At 38.5% G+C, this 17202-nt stretch overlaps 2 protein-coding genes across 10 annotated transcripts in view; both read left to right on the top strand.

Annotated features, from left to right (window-relative positions):
• Nucleotides 1–1542: 1542 nt before the first annotated feature.
• LOC139971578 (uncharacterized) lies at nt 1543–5929 on the top strand. The gene is made up of 3 exons (XM_071978188.1): nt 1543–1755; nt 2785–3911; nt 4434–5929. The coding sequence occupies exons 1-3, from the start codon at nt 1674–1676 to the stop codon at nt 4629–4631; spliced, it is 1407 nt and encodes a 468-aa protein (XP_071834289.1). The 5' UTR covers nt 1543–1673; the 3' UTR covers nt 4632–5929.
• A 225-nt stretch (nt 5930–6154) lies between these two features.
• Nucleotides 6155–17202, top strand: part of LOC139971577 (uncharacterized) — a 53784-nt gene continuing 42736 nt past the window's right edge. For all 9 annotated transcript variants that reach the window (XM_071978187.1, XM_071978184.1, XM_071978182.1 and 6 more), the window contains exons 1-2: nt 6155–6366; nt 16963–17127. In XM_071978187.1, coding sequence (XP_071834288.1) covers nt 6300–6366; nt 16963–17127 — 232 coding nt within the window. In that variant the 5' untranslated portion in view covers nt 6155–6299. The remainder of the gene's footprint in view (nt 6367–16962; nt 17128–17202) is intronic.

Genomic DNA, 17202 nt, shown 5'->3' with positions numbered 1-17202 from the left:
ATAACAAGATAGATGTTTTGGTTATCGCCTTCAAGTAAAACACCTTAAGAATTTTCTTATCTTCCATATGAAGTATTATATTTATCAGAAAAATATTAACCGTGGTATTCCAAATACAAACGAATTTTTCAATAATAAGTTTAAATTCTTCATATGTGCAAAACTTGCTCTCCCATTTCCTTCAATAACCTTTGTGCAACATTCTCTAGTCGTTCTTCTTTTTTTGATGTTTAGGTTTTAGGGGTCACTATTTATCTATCCTAATTCAGTAATATTTTTATTTTCTGGTAATGTTTATTATATATTTCGAAATTCGTATTTATCTAATATATTTTGTTAATTGATCACTATATTTTAACAATTTGCTCGCTATTTAAGAAATAGTTATTGTTAATTTACGATATTGAAAAAAAAACAATGTAGTACATTGCATTCAACGTTTGAATAAAAGATGGCAGAACACAAGTATTCCACCAAGTGTATCATAATCCAATCATAATGCAATATTATATATATTTACTACGATATCAAAGCGTTGAAAGAAAATCGGTTTTGATGAAATCACTCATTCTATGGAACAAGAAAGCAATTTTTTCAGCCAGTTGTTACTATGGAAACAGCGAACCATATCGATTCTTGACATGTTGGCCTTAAATGCTTTAAAGTGTATGCATTATGGGTACATATGGAGAGGATCCAGCTTTTGTCTTTAATTTATGTTTATACTTTAGCCTCTTATGGATGTGACGGTGATGTTAAGAACTTAATCAATATACCTTTACAAATACGAATCCAGGTAGGCCCATATAACTTTTGTTCATATTAATTGTTCTCATTTGTCATTTCTTGTCATGCTTGTTTTCTTAATTTTGGCGTACATACTTCTGTATAGTTCTATTATTGAACCTCAAAGGACGAAATATAATTGATAACTTCGCTCTCGGGTAGAAGTGCCATTTATCGTGTTTTCCCCATTTTAATCATTGGAAATTCAATATCATACATGAAAGTTGCATATACTTTTAAATTTGAGAGACCAATATATGATAAGCAAAGAGTACTTACAGATGAAATCTTGCAGATCACAGTCGTGTATTTGTCACATAAGGATTAATTATACAGCGTTCTGCTCACGGAATAGACGCATAAGTCACTGACGCATATGAAATAAATAGTTTATATTTAGAAAGTTAATACTTTTCAAAGATATATTTCAGTCTGTTACATGCCATATATAGTGTAAATTTGCAAGAATTTCGACAATTTTCTCTCAAACTTTTCTACATTTATCACGAATTTGTCAATTAAGAGAATTCGTTAATAATTGATCACTATAGAAGACGTTCACTGTATAGGCAATAAGTAATTATATTTATTAATAAATCTTTCAAAATCAATGGCATTGCCATGGAAACTGTTGTTTGGCCATTAATAACTTTACTGAATAAAGTGTTGCTAGCACGGTCTGAGATATCGTGCGTCATATTTTCTGCAAAATATTGGTGTTACCTCCTGGTTTCATGTATTAGCGTATGAATCCCGCATTATTAATGAGAGATGTGATATGGTATCGTCGCGGTTTCATCTTAATGGTTTAAGCACAAGTTATAAACAAAATCGAAAGGGATTTTCAAGCAGATAAAATCGTCATTTAATAAGCCAAGAGTACTAAAATGGATGGTGTCGGCAATTACGTGGACGTTACCATTGCCGTTGTTTTTTTGCTGATCATTTCATCGGTTGCAATTGTTGAAGGTAAGAATCATTTCAACTGTCGCTATTTGTTTTCACTCTCAAAGAATGTCTATTTTTATTGTCGGATTTAACCTGGCTCTATGCTGTAGCATGTTCACATATGCATTAAATCAATTATTTCAGTATATTTAAATAAATCTATTTAGTTATTTCTCATTATTTTTTTCATTTAATCTCCAAATAATATAGATTTTGAATTTGACTTCCATCATGTGTTATATCACGCCGTTCACGAAGAACCGAAAAGTTCGAGAAAAAAAATCGACCGATTAATAAATATGTACAGGAAGAGTCTCTTTTTGGCGAAATCTTTACAGAAGAATCAGTTCAATCCCTTATTTGGGGGGGGGGGGGTATTCTAATAAAGAGGAGTAATAAAAGAAAATATGTAACAGTTGACTTTTTTTAATGTAAGAGCTTAATATTCACCATACCCATTAACATTAAGACATTAAAGCACACATTCTGTTCCATGCTGTTGCTTTTTTAAATTACGTTTCTCGCTACACATTGTCCTTTCTTGCATTTACCTGAATTATATGATATTATGTCACTGCCTCATTAAACATACCAACGATCCAAAAGTACTTTCAGCTTTACAGTAACTTGTTTTGGCAACCCTTAATATATATGGAAAAGCTTTGAGATGAACATCAGATACAAAATCTCCCACTCAACCGTTCCACACCCTCCTTGGTTGGTTCACTGCTAACAGATCGAACTCAGTTTACATTGTTTTCTATACCTTCATTCCTGATGTCGGTCATTCTTTATCAGATGTTCATTTACTTTGGTCATACAAGGCTATCTCATATGGAATATGTACTATACTATGAAGTCTCTTAATGAAGAGTAATACATGATAACTTCCTTTATGAAGAGTAATACATGATAACTTCCTTTATGAAGAGTAATACATGATAACTTCCTTTATAAACAGTAATACATGATAACTTCCTTTATAAACAGTAATACATGATAACTTCCTTTTTAAACAGTAATACATGATAACTTCCTTTTACTATCCAGAGAGTGGCTCTTGTCGAAGTAACCAGTCCCCGTCGTCCAACGGATCAGTTTGTTCATACAATGGAAGTTGCGAAAGTGAATTCTGTGCCAATAACCATGGCAACACAGTCAATGTATTTAAACTTAAGTGTGAAAGTGTAATAGAGTTGATGTGTACCTGCTGCGATGATGTCGTTGTAAAGTGGGATGTCGTTGACATGCTGAGAAACGTGTCGGTTTGTGGTGGGGAAGACATTTCTAACGGATTTCCTGCCAATATCACCAGTTCAATCGAAACACCACTGATTTTTGCTGATAACAAGACGTGTTTCTGGTGGTTTGTTGAAATAAAAGTGAAACAACTTTTGATAAGTTGGTGCTCAGTCGAGTATGACTCTCCTAGAGTATATACCATACCCGATGGATTTTTTTTAGACTTGAGCAAGTTATATATTTCAGACAAATATCCATATAAATTTAAAGCCTGTTTGGAGGATATCAATATTTTGGCAAAAGTGTTAACATATTTTAATATGATATTTGAACTAGTTTCACTGATATCTATTGCCGTCGTTATTTGGATAATCTTGAAGTATGAACGACTTCGGAACGTTTACGGAATTTGCCTGATATCTCTTTCCGTTATATTAGCAGTTGAAGACGTGTTGTTTCTGCTTTTGTCATTGCGTCCGCCCAATGGCTTTGTCATTATGTTAGTAGTTGTACTCCACTTTATACTGATAGCCGTTTTTGCTTGGGAGTTAGTAATCTTGATCCACGTCAAGCGTTCCATAAGCCTCGGTAGCCACGGAGCTAATAACACAGTGACTCTTAGCAGGACAAGTGCAAGAAAAACCGTCATTATATACAACGTTTTGGGTTTTGGTTTGCCAATACCGTGTTTGATTGTCGGTATAATTTTCCATGTTATATCGACACCGGATATATTTCAGTACGGTTTATATTGGTACATTAACTATCATAATACGGTAACATTCGTCATTCTTGTCTTACCGATAGCCTGTCTTGAGATATTGAGCGATCTCCTTTTTCTCAACATCATGTACAGCATACGTCATTCCCTTGGCACTTCAAACGTCCAGTCTACATCTAGCGGTGGCTCGCATCTAATGCCCATCGCTATTCGGGTAATGTTTAGAATGAATTTATCTTAATAAATTGACTTCAACTCAAACAATCATTACGTCCGTCCGTATGTCCGTCAGGCTGTCCGCATATGTGTGTGTCTGTCTGTATAACTACCTATCTTCCTGTCCATTCATTCACCCACACACCCACCCATCCATACATCCGTTCGTTCGTCCGTATGTACGTACGTACGTCCATCCATTCATACATCCATATATCCGTACATATATACATTTATACATCCATCTAACTTGATGGGGAATAGATATAATTATATTACATATGATTTAGGGCAATAAACTGTGTGCTGTTCATCTGGAAGGAACAGATAAGTTACTCAATCTTGGTCAAAACGCTAAGAATCTTACACTGAATGACTATTTGCTTTTTGGACAGAGTACAACAATACACAACATGACACAACTTTAAAGGAATCCTCCGTTTATTGATAACGACTGAATATTAACCAGGAGCCATTCTGTTTCACTATTTTGATTCTATATCTTCTTCTTTCATTTCAGTTGAAGTGTATTCTTGGTTTTCCCACCTTTATCTCAGTTTTAGTAATAACGATTTTTGAAAGCCATATTTTCAACGTAATCACATTCACCATCGATGCACTGCGAGGATTTCTTATGATGATAGCCTTCATAAGCACAAAAAGGGTCAGAAGTCTCATCAAAGCTACCGCACGGATTCATCCGTCTACCGAACAGTGACCGCTTGTAGAGAAAGGGTTTCCAGGTGAACAAACGCCTCGCAAATGTATTGATCAATGAAGTCACGAGTTTCTTTTAGTGGATAGCTGACTCTCATTATATTTTTAGCCATGGACAAGGATTGGTGTGCTTAGTGTAAAACTGATATTATATTTAAGCGTAATTGTCAGGTAAATTTGGCCTAGCCTATTTTCATTTTTGACGTGACTCGACTAGCGTTGTTAAGGTGGAAGTGGTGGAGGCGCCTATCCGTTTCTCCACACGGAAAACTGAAGGTTGTATGATTGATTGTCCCTAAATATAAGATACCATGCGAATACTGCTATTGCCATCAGTTATCTACTTAAAGCCAATCGAAAGGAAATAATGAACATATCTGTCATAACTTGTCATGCTAAAGAATACAAAACAAGGTTGTCCTCAGTTTTACCACCGTACTTTGAACTTAATATTTTATCGTGATCCTTCATCATTACCTTCTGTATGTAAAGGCATTTTGTTGCACTTTTGAACTGGATGACAACCCCTGGTGTGACAATTAACTTGGGGATCCGGGGCCAAGGGTGGGATTAGACCACTAAAGCGTGAAAGCGTGGGGGGGGGGGGAAACAGCAACAACTAAAACAGCATTTTGGCAAACAGTGCGCATATTACCAAAATAACAGAAATACCGAAACTTCAAATTTACCTAGTCTTGATCTGCTGTGTCTAATTGAGATATGATGTCACATGGTCAGGTCACTGGCCAATAAACCAAAACCTTGGGATTTGGGGACAATGGAGCTTTTCCAACAGTCACAAAATTATCGTAGACAATTCTGCATGTAAGAAATTATACTCGGAACGTTAAAATGATGAAAGTTAACTAAAATGTCGAATTGATTCCAGATTTGACCACTATAGCCTACACTGAATGCTTTATGATCGTTGAATAGAAATATGGAAGTTGAATTTGATGATTTGAGCTGATAAAATGCTCAAGGAGGGTAAGGTTTGGAACTAAACACTCATAGAATGTTGGATGTTGGTTATTAACATGTTGGGGCATGCAGTGATGATCAATAAGAAGATAGAGTGATCAGATTAATTCGTGCCGCGGCAGATTTGTCATAGGGGTTACCCGTAATGCGTAAGGTTGTTATGTAACATTCATTTTTGAGTAATCAAATGATTTCTTTATTTCAAAATACATGATCAAAATTCTAACCGTAATAGTAATTACTGACTTTGCGATCCGCATTATAGTCATTGCCGACTTTGCAATCCGGGGTCCCCCTCACAATTTTGCAAGGTCAGTAAAAGTGACTCCATAGTTTTCTGGAAACCAAATAGACACCAATTTATATTTAAATCAAGTCATGAGGCTATAAAAAACTACGACGCAATTTCAGATAATAAATTCAAAGGAAGTGAGGGATCATACGGGTTCATCAGTGTTATATGATATATTCATAGTCTGATATCCAGCTTTCTACCATGCGATGGAGATATTATTTATCCATTAGGTACCGCCATTGTGCCTATATATGTTAGTTTCGACTTTCAAGTTCAAAAGCTTAAGAATATCAGATATCATGGATGGTATCGGTGACTGATTTGCTTGCATGACCGGAGCCTATTTCAATATCATCTTAGCATTCGCTGGAGTCAGACGTCCAAGAAAATAAAATGAGACTATTCATAATCCTGTTATGTTTGTACTGGCCAGCAATTCAGGCTGTAGCTCCTGTCATTGGTAAGTGATTTTAGCATTCAAATAGTTTAGCAATTCCTTTAGTTATATATATACATTACCTTTATAACGTATTTTACCTTTATTACGTATAGTGTTCTCTATAAAGTTTGAAGGAAAACCCTTTGCCATCTAACCTGCCGATATATAATCCATCACAAAATTTAGAGGATATAGGTTGAGTAACGTAACAATTAGGAACAAACAGACGGCGTTGTTCCAAGGGGGGGGGGGAGGAGTATTCCCCTCCTATCATTATCAGTCTGGGACAAATGGTTAAATAATCCACTAGAATGGAGCATAATGACGTCTACATGAATATTCCTGGACGAGCACACCCAGATGTCCCTACACTGGGAGTGGGCTTCAACGACTCCATGGGCAAAAGGAGTACCCCTTTGATCATTGATTCGCCTCTAGCCCTCCTATGAAGCTTCATTCCTCTAACTAAATCAGCCGGTCTTAAGTAAAATTGTATTACCACAAAGTTGCCATTAGAGTCTTATAGTCTACATATCACTGAGAAAACACCATTTGACATCTGTATTTAAAAAAAAAATCGGGTATGAGTTAGTCTTCCTTCCTTAACACTTGAATCTATAGGGGCAGTTGGGAGCATGGAGAAACATTATCGTCCAAAATGCTATAGTGCTGCCTTTAAATGTGCGTATATAACAGGGCTTTCTTTATAAAAAAAATAAGTAGGCTCCCTTTCTTAATAGGAACCATTATGACACCACCTAAGCGGAGCGCCACCATCAGTTGACTCGTAGCTAAGCAAGATAATTGTTGCCAAAACTTCCTCCCAGATTGCCGGAAATGGCACTTTCCAAGCATTGTAAGTTGCATCTAAACATTCCTAATTTTGAGATCTCATGTGTTAGATATTGTTCATCCTTCCCCCCCCCCCTCCCCAAAAGGTAAATTAAAAACAAAAATCGGTAAAATCACTTTGTAGGTGGAAACTTTACGTTACTTTATAAGATCTGCTTTACTCATTTTGCTACACTGGTAATTGAAATCTCAAAAGAAAGAGCGGGGATGTAATGTTATTATACTATGTCTAATTAAACTACTTTTTATAGCTCATGACCACCATGATTACCGTAACACTACATAACATATATGTTTATAGCATATATAACATGCAGGCTCTGGTCTCATGGCAACCTGGCTTCCGAGTGTTTACTGAATATACATTTCTGTAAAAGCTTTATAGAAGTGTCTTGTCTTTATTTGAACAAATTCAATCCTTATACTTCGTCGGTAACACAACACAGTCCAGTCGAATAATGCGCGACACATGTGTAATCATATATTTTTAAGACAAGTTACCCAGCAGAAAACTTGTAAATTGTAACCTTACGTAATATGCCGTGGTTTGTTAAGTCTTCCAACGAATCTCGTGAAATCACCAGAACGCAACTTGGGCGTGGCTTTGTGGTAATTAAGCACCTCCCGCTGTCCGACCGCACCCCAGTCGGAAAGAATGATAGTTCTATGTTGCGCGTGAGACCTTTTTGAGCTGAGTGCACATTGTTATGGAAACCACACGTTTGGGTTTCACTATGTCGATTATCAGTTTGGATAGCTCGATGTCACGTCTGATGTTTTGACAGGATTTTGACACGTTTCTTTTTCTTTTGTGCGCCATTTGTTTGAAAACTATCCAAATTGACATCGTTATGTCCAAACTGAGATCGTGGTAACAAAAGCGAAACGGATATATCCAAAACGAAATCGACGAATCGATCATTTCTACGTCGATTTAATTTTGTAAAGAGGCATTTTTAGCCACTTACTTGTAATTGTGACGATTGCCAGCACAGCAATGTTGTGGTAAGTTAATGTGATTCCTTTTTTTGCCCGCCGAGTCCGTGGTTGTGAAGAAATAGTTCACTATACTGTGGAATCTTCAGTGAGATGAGTTATTTAAAGGTTATGTTGCCCATGTATATAACAGATAAGGGATTTGACATATTGACTGTTCGTCTAAAAGCGACAAAGGCAGCTAAACTGGAAACTGAACATTTTAGATGTTATTTTTTGGATTTTTTTAATTTAGTTTTCTTTATATACAATTACCCTGAGCGTTTTGACAGAGAAATAAACAAGAGGTAAAAGAGTCATTTCAGGTTTAATGGAAAAATAATTGTTGACATCTACCATGCATACTTATACACTAATCCCCTTGAATTTACTTCCGGGGGGGGGGGTGGTAATAGTTTAAGCCTTGATTGAATTAGCAATATTCATGTTCGAGAAGACTGAATCATGCCTCACTCAGCTATGACAAATGACAAATAAAAATGTAAATAAAAGTGATATCATTCAATTTCGGTGTTTTGGAACAAGTAAGTTTCTTCATTAAAACGACTAAACAAAGACCACAAGTAAAATAGTCAGTATAGTACATTTGAGGAGTATATTATTATAAAAAGTCAGTCCTTTTTTGAAAAATGCATTCTTCATTCCGGGAAGAAAGCATATCTAACAGTGATATAGGCCTACCTTTACTGATAACCTAAACTAATCCTGTTTTAGCATGATGACTGGGCAATTTTGCATGAAAATGGCGGTACCTATGCCAAACCAATGTATACCAGACCCCCCCAAAAAATATTATGTTGACCGAAAAGTCACTCATATCATGTTGATAATGGCTTTTGTTTTAACATTCCATGGTCAATTCTCTATCAAACATAGAGCGACAAGATGCAGAATCACTCCATCTCCATATGGGGAGCTGCTGCCCGAATTTGAATTTCTCTCAAATCTGCAGTAAAAACAACATTCTCAATCATTTATTTTGTGCCTCTACCAGATAAAGTAGTGAGCCCCTGAGTGACTGAAAAAATAATGCACAGTCAACTTTGTGCTTTCAGGGATAACATCAAATGAAATCAACCGGCCAACTGGTGCAACGTACCACGGTGGGGTAATAATAACCTGGGAACATAAACAGACTGTAAGCTAACATTAGGTACATAAAAATCATACCAAACTGCTCTCCGACGTCGTAAATTGTTCACTTCAATGTATACATACTGTTAGTGATGATATAATTTTGGGGGAGGAGAACATATTCTTGCGAAATCTTGCCCACATTTCACACACACACCAAGATGTTCAGAACAAGAACCATGCATTTTGAATGTAAGTTTATTGAAATAACAAGGAGGAGGGGAAGAGAGTTTGACCAAATTTTATATTGGTACTTTGCCAATGGTAGCAAGCTTTGAACCAGAAATTGCTGTATTGTGCAAACCTTTAAGTCATGTGGGATCCATAGGCCTGTGGTAGGGCCACCTGTTGGCAGAGTAAAAGGGGGATAACACAATGGAGCGGCTGTTCGCCAATATTTACCTTACACTTATCGAATGTGATGTGGTGTTAAAAAACAACAGCATGCTTTGGCATTTTCAAGATAGAAATTTACAATTAAGGACTGTCTATTTGTAGTAACTGTACATATGTAGTAGAGCGTGTATAGAATAAAATGTCACCAACATTCTGACCAATTTTCTTTTCATTCTAATGCATGTGTACCAGTAATGTATAAAAGGTGACCGGACAACTCCCCCTGGACAATTACCCCCGGACAATTACCCCCCCCCAGACAACTTCCCCTGGAAAATTACCCCCGGACAATTCCCACCCAGACAATTCTCACCCCGGAAAGTTCCCATCCCAGACAATTCCCCCCCCGGAAAATTCCCATCCCGGTCGACTCCCCCCCCCGGACAATTAGCCCCAGGTCAAAAGCCCTCCCGGACAATTTCCCCCCGGACAATTTCTCCCGAAACTTGCTTAAATATTTATTCTTCTAGCGGAATGGCGTACTTTTAGAGTAGTACATTGTGACACGCATAGGTTATGTTGAAGTGCCGAGATTGCTGTTGTAGCCTGCATTATGTTTATCAAGAATGCATGGAACTAAGGATAAAAACGCTCGCGAAGCGCGCAAACATATGTTCTAGCGAGCTACAATGCATGCGAAATGCGTAAAAATATCATAGTAGAATTACATTTTGTGGGCGCTGAGCGCACACAATATTTGTAGTTGCTAGTCACTTTTCAAAGGAGACTACTTCGTAATATTCTCAACATTAGATGGACCAATAACAATTGGTTATAAAACGATGAGCTCTACAATGAAACCAACCAAACACCTTGGTCATCCATAGTCGCACATAGAAGATTGAGATTTTTCGGTCATGTAGCAAGACTTCAAGAGGACGCTTCAGCAAAGGTTGCTTTAAGAGAAGCATTGAGACATACTTCTAAACCAGTAGGAAGGCCCGTGGCTACCTTGCTTGGGAAAATAAAGTTGCGGAAAAATCTGTGTTAGGTAGCTAAAATGCGGCCGCTAGTACTATCTAAGCGGAGCGCCACCATCGGTTGGCGCGCAGCGTAGCAAGAAAATTTCAGATTTCAATACCTGCCAGATCGCTGGAGATGGCACTTGCCAGGCTAGATAGCAGCCATCAAGTTGCGTGATTTCGGGAGAAAATTACAAATTCGTCACTCAGGAGATCTGCAATAAAGTTCATGCGGCCTTACTTTTTGGTGGATTATTTCTGTTATTAGTGATTCCAATTGGCATGAACATTAGAACCCAGTGCAAGTTGACAAATGATGCGGCGAACTGGAAACCCCAGCCCCACTTTGCCCCATGTTTCAGGATAGAATACCCCTCATTTGTACGAACCCATGACAACTAACAATCTGTGAATAAATTTACTTCGAAATGGGCACATTATATTGCACCAAGTCGGTCAAGGAATGACCCCAGGGCCTCAGATATAGGCCCATAGGAACGATGTCCCAAAATGTCCCGGACAAACTATAGGCGAAGGAAGCTATCCGCCGCGATGCATGTGAGATTCTCGACTTGCCGTCCTGGGAGTCATACCACAAAATGGTGCATTTCCTCATCGGCCATTATATATAATTTAAATAAGTAACTAATTAGGCATAGTCCAGACCCGAGTTCGTTAGGCATAGTCCAGACTCGAGCTTAGCGCAAATTTGGCCCAAAGTAGTCATACGCCAGCATGTTAAACCACCAATGACGAATGACCACCAACGACCAATGGGACTGTGTCAGTTTAAATGTTTTGCTAGGTCTATACGGAGAATACAATTCTATAAAATTTGAAACAAGGATGGCAAGCAAGACAAAACACTTTAATTATATTTTCAAGACCTCACATATGCGCATGTATTGTCAGACTAAGAATAGGTCCCATGTGAGTGGTGGCTAAAGCGATGAAGGCATCAAAATAATGCTAGGTGGATCTGCATCTGGTAATCGGGTGAATTCTGTTCGGAGCGTATATGTAACCACTATGTAACCACTGTTCTCACTGTGGGGGTTAACTCCGGTATCACTCAGCAACTAGGTAACATGGGATGCGCTGCCACGGAATATGCTCCCTATTTCATTTCCCCAATATTAGGGAACGGGCACCGTCTTTGAAACACCATCTACAACTAAACAACAAATATGTACAGGCTTTGGCTCTAGCTAGGAAGTGCCATGACTTCTTGAACTAGTTGTAGGCTCCGGCCGCACCGTTATCCGCACACAGCTTGTGGTTTCAATCTCAAGTTTCGCTCGTCGCGACAAACAGACAAAGTTGCAGGTCATATCATTGCAGGTCATAATATTGATAGCAAACTTTCTTGGAATAACCATATTTCGTCAGTATGTAACACTGTAGCAAAAAATACTGGTATATTATCTAAACTGAAATATTTCCTCCCACAGCATGTCCTTAGAATGCTTTATCAAACACTAGTTCTGCCACACCTATCCTATTGTACAACTATTTGGTCTGGTACATACAATGTTAACATTGACCGCCTAAATATTCTCCAAAAGAGGGCTATACGTCACATTGCTAATGCCCCACCGCTTGAACATACTAGTGGAATATTCAAGTCCCTAAATTTATTAAAACTCGGTGATATTATAACAGTCAAGGTTGCTACCTTTGCTTACAAAGCATGGAATGGATTACTGCCAGACACTTTTAATGACTTTATTTGTAGTAACAGAGTCTTACATAACCATCACACAAGACAAGCCGACAACGCTCATTGCAATTTTTACCATAGTAACATAGGGAAATTCGGTCTTCGAAACAGAGCAATACAAATTTGGAATGATCTATCAAAAAATTTGAAGTTCATTACTTCAAAACCCACATTCACCAGGCATTTGAAAAAGGAGTTCATTAACTCGTACTAGTAATATTTAATCTTTTCACGTATCCATCTCAGCGTCACTAGGATATTATTTCTGTATATTTAATCATTACGTATATTCTGTATTATAAATATTTGTTCATTTTTCTTTTCTTTTCTCCCAGGGAGTCTCCTACCTTGTTAAGTCTTTTATGACTTTTTAGGAGACTTCCTTTCCCTTTGTACACAATTGGCGATAAAACAAATAAATGAATTAATAATATAATATCGATGTGAAAAATCTCGGTCACAATTCATAGAACTGAACTCCTAGTATTTCGATGATATGAATCCTGAGATTTGTAAGCCCTAACCAAATAGAGCCACGACACTAAAATGTGTGTGTGTGTGGGGGGGGGGGATATTTGATAGTGGGTCCCCCACCCATCGAAATATGGGGGACGTGTCCCCCTGCCCCCCCCCCCCCAGGATTGAAGCCCATGCTTGCAAGCTGCTCTAAAGTTTTCTAACCATTCTTTATATTGAGATCCCATGTCTTGGTATGGTCACCAAATAGTTTAGTGAAATAGAAGGGAAAAAACAGTCTGGTAAGTTACTTTGAAATATCATGACATATCTTTTGTGAGTTTGACACCGGCATTGACATTTTTCGACAAATCTGCAAATTGCGCGTGGGAAATAAGGAAAGATTGACTAGGCTTTTAGCCAAGTAACATACTGAATGACCGTACTATATGTCAATCTGACATCAAAGATTGCGTCTGAAAGGTGATAGACTGATTCTCACCGATAGTATTGTCTCCTTTCTTGAAAATTTGTTTTTTTAGCCGTTTTAAGAGCATCAGGGTACGTCCCAGAAGTGAAAACCCGTCCTATGCGCGTCCGGTTTTTTTTTCAGTAACTATAGCCTACTGCCGGTCAGCGGTCGAAGGGTCGTTCATGAGTGGTCATCATGGAGATTCGAGACCATTCAGACCAATGATATATTTTTCGCACATTTTTTTCGACACCCAAAATCCCACTGGGAGGGCGACTGGGGGGCGACAAGCTTTCATGGGGGCTGTTGCCCCCCACCTGGCATCCCCCTGGCTACGCCACTGGGTGGAAGAGACTATACATATTGAGATCAACAGCCGATCCAGACAAAAGCTCGTGAACTCACTGCCCAACTAAGACCGTTTTACACAATTATTTCGCATTGGTCATAGTAAACAAATCTAACTAGACGAACTGCTAAGTTTCATAAACACTGCCTGATCACAACGAAACTACATCCAACCTGAAATAAATACGACGGAAAACGTCCAATAGAACCGCTGTACTACAAAGAGAACGTACACCTTTTGCACGCAAAGTAAGGCTTCCGAGCGGCAGGTTGAAGCAAATGCAAATATGTTTGAGTTTACAGTTTTTGAGATTTAGATTCTACGGATGCCCATAAGCTCATTTCCAATGCCAATATCCCCCTATTCGTATGAGGCGTAACGCGCATGTTATCTGATAGTCTGGTCGATGGGAGATACGGTAGCTTATATAAACAAGGTTTCCACAATTTGGCGTCTGGCGACTCAAAATGACCTTTAACCTCAATACAATATTGTACTGAACGTGTAACAACTACATACTAAATATGAGATTCGTTCAACATTCCCTTCTTGAGATATCGTGTTTACAAGGTTTACACAATTTGACCCCTGGTGAACCCAAATGGCATTTGACCTCCACATTAAACTAGAGGCATTTGCTCCTAAATGTGGTCCTCCTACTCACGAAATATGAGATTGGTTTAAGCTTACATCTTTGTGATATCGTTTTTACAAGGTTTTACTATTTGGCCCCTGGTGACTGAAAATGATCTTTGACCTACCCACAAAACAATAGGGTTCTTCTACCCAATGTGTTACTCATATATATACACCAATATTAGATTGGTCCAAGCTTCCCTTCTTGAGAGATCGTGTTTACAAACGAGGCGTTACACCCCCCCCCCCCACACGCAAACACACATACATACACTCTCCTGCATGAATGCATATAGGTTACGATTGTCATCGAAACCAAAACTTAAATCTCCTGTTGCACACCCCCATTTTTACTGGAATAATAGTCTTAACCCCGCCTACATCGGCTGTCAATCAATCGTCGAAATCTCCGAGGAGGGGGATTGTCCGGGGGAAAATTGTCCGGGTGGCAATTGTCCGGGGGGCAGTTGTCATGGGTGGGAATTGTCCGGTTGGCAATTGTCAGGGTTGGCAATTGTCCGGGTGGGAATTGTCCGGGGGGCAATTGTCAGCGTTGGGAATTGTCCGGGTGGGAATTGTCCGAGGGGGAATCGTCCGGGGGGTAATTGTCCGGGAGGGGGGGGGGATCGTCCATGGGGGAGTTGTCCGGGAACCGTATAAAATGCCTTGAGAGCCTTAATAGATTGATGCACAGTGTCAGCTGAGTATAACTTTAACACCTATGATATCCAAATAACTTCCTTCAAGAACTTTAAAATTTGCCAAAGCTTTCCCAGAATTTCTTAGAGTCATCCAAAAAATTTGGGGATTGAGGAGTTCAGATCCTGCCATCCTATTAAGCCTATGCCTATATGCTTTCCTTGATTGAGAAGAAGCACTTGTGGGCAAAGCAAATTTTGAATTGGGTGGTGTAAATATTTTAGGATGTAATAAATTGACTCAAAGTATCATCCAAAACTATTCTAGTTGCACGCGGCCTTACTAAAACCAATTCACTTCCTCCCCTCCCCTACCCCAGCTCCCTCCCCCTCCACTTTATAGAGAAGCTTTGTGGTTTCAATGACCATCCTTTCATATATCTGACATACTCTTAATTAAGTTAGTACAATGTTAACCTGATCTCAGCAATACCATTTGAAATGCACTTGTAGCATATATTCATTACATTTACAATGGACAACAGGTGGAGAGGCTTAGGCTTTCTGCCAAGTGAAAGTGAATAGCTGACAATCTTACGTACCAAGGAAAGAATAAAGAAAAAAGAAACTGCGCGCATCTCAAAGTGTCGCCATGGTAACAGACTGCCCAGCCGTGCTAGGAAGAAATAAATACCGACACGACCGTTTTCGTCCAGTTGTCTGATGATCGCCGCACATGGGGACCGAAAATTCCAATATATTTTCTAACACAATACTCCTTATTTGTCAAAATAATATTTTCTTCTGGAATACAAGTGGCTTTTCTTTATAATCATTCACAACTGCACTAAACGATATTTAGTAACAATTATTATGTGATTTATTTCTTTAAATGCTTACATATTTACGCCCCCCTTTTCTTTTTCCCATCACAAAGATGAACGAGAGTAAGTCCCGAACATCACTTGAATAAGTGGCGTCATATCCATTGTTGTTACGTCGCTAATTCTCTATACCCCGTACTATCCTTATCGTTATATACGGACTTAGCACACACACATATACACCCACGCACGCGCACGCGCACGCACACCCAAATAGTTTTCTCGATGATTATTATTTCTCCAAATATGCTAGAAACTTCGAAAAATGGGGACATCTCAGCTGTAAACTCCAACAATCAGGCATCGTGTTATCTAAAGTAACACTCTAAAGTTTCTGGCATTGTAACAATATTAGCAGATGGTAGGGATGGTAGTTATGACCTTTGAGAGGACGGAAAGGATAGCCGTATACGTGAGGTCTTTAGCGTACGAGTACATTCATTGGATATTGAGTCATGATATAACCTTGAATGTCAGTCAATAAATCACACCAACATATATTAATCAATAATTTTAATCCAAACCATGACTGACTTTTAAAGACGCGTAATAAATTGTGTTACCAATACGTTCATTTGAACTTGTAGAGTAGATTCTACAGGATTATCACTTTATTAAAATGGACCAAAAACTCTTGCTGCTTGTATTTCTTGCTCTGTCGGTCGTTCCTTACGTAGAAGGTAAGGAATTTGTATTGTTTAGCATGACTAACTCACATGTAACAGTAAAAGTGTGGTATGGTCCAGGGCGTGGCGGAATGTTTGGTATGATCGACGTTTGTCTGTATGATAATTGTATGTTAGGGCATATTTGTGTATAGTATCATTGTAGTACATTTTACAATGGCTTGACCTGGATTTGGTAACGTAATCGGTGGTTCACGTAAAGATAGGCGTAAAGATTAGCTTAAAAACTTTCGAGCACAAAATTCATACCAGAAACGATCAACGTATGACGCCCTGTGCCCACCTGTGGTTCATGTGTATAACGGGCTACTTTCCTGTATCCATGCATAACCGTGTAAGGTAACAGTTGTCACATGTATAAATCTTTTTCTTGACAAAACAGGACAACTTATATATTAATGTTAATGATCATCTTTTCTTGTTAATTAACGGTTAGCGATCCCTCCTCCGTCGGTGTGTCTTGACTGTAGGCTAGTCAGACTTGCGTGTACGGACGAGCTTAGGAACCAAAGATGTCTTAGTTGCCGATCCAATGAGGTATGTTGTGAAAACTGCTGTGGAGGGCAAACCTGTGTCCCACTCGAGGATCAGGATGACAGTGGTAAGTATTTAGTATACTCAGTACTTACTTAGTATGCTTTATATTACTTAATAGTTATTATGCTCTGCAATATTA

Source organism: Apostichopus japonicus, chromosome 8, assembly GCF_037975245.1.
Source record: "Apostichopus japonicus isolate 1M-3 chromosome 8, ASM3797524v1, whole genome shotgun sequence".
Taxonomy (NCBI): domain Eukaryota; kingdom Metazoa; phylum Echinodermata; class Holothuroidea; order Aspidochirotida; family Stichopodidae; genus Apostichopus; species Apostichopus japonicus.
This window is presented reverse-complemented; position numbering and strand designations above follow the sequence as displayed.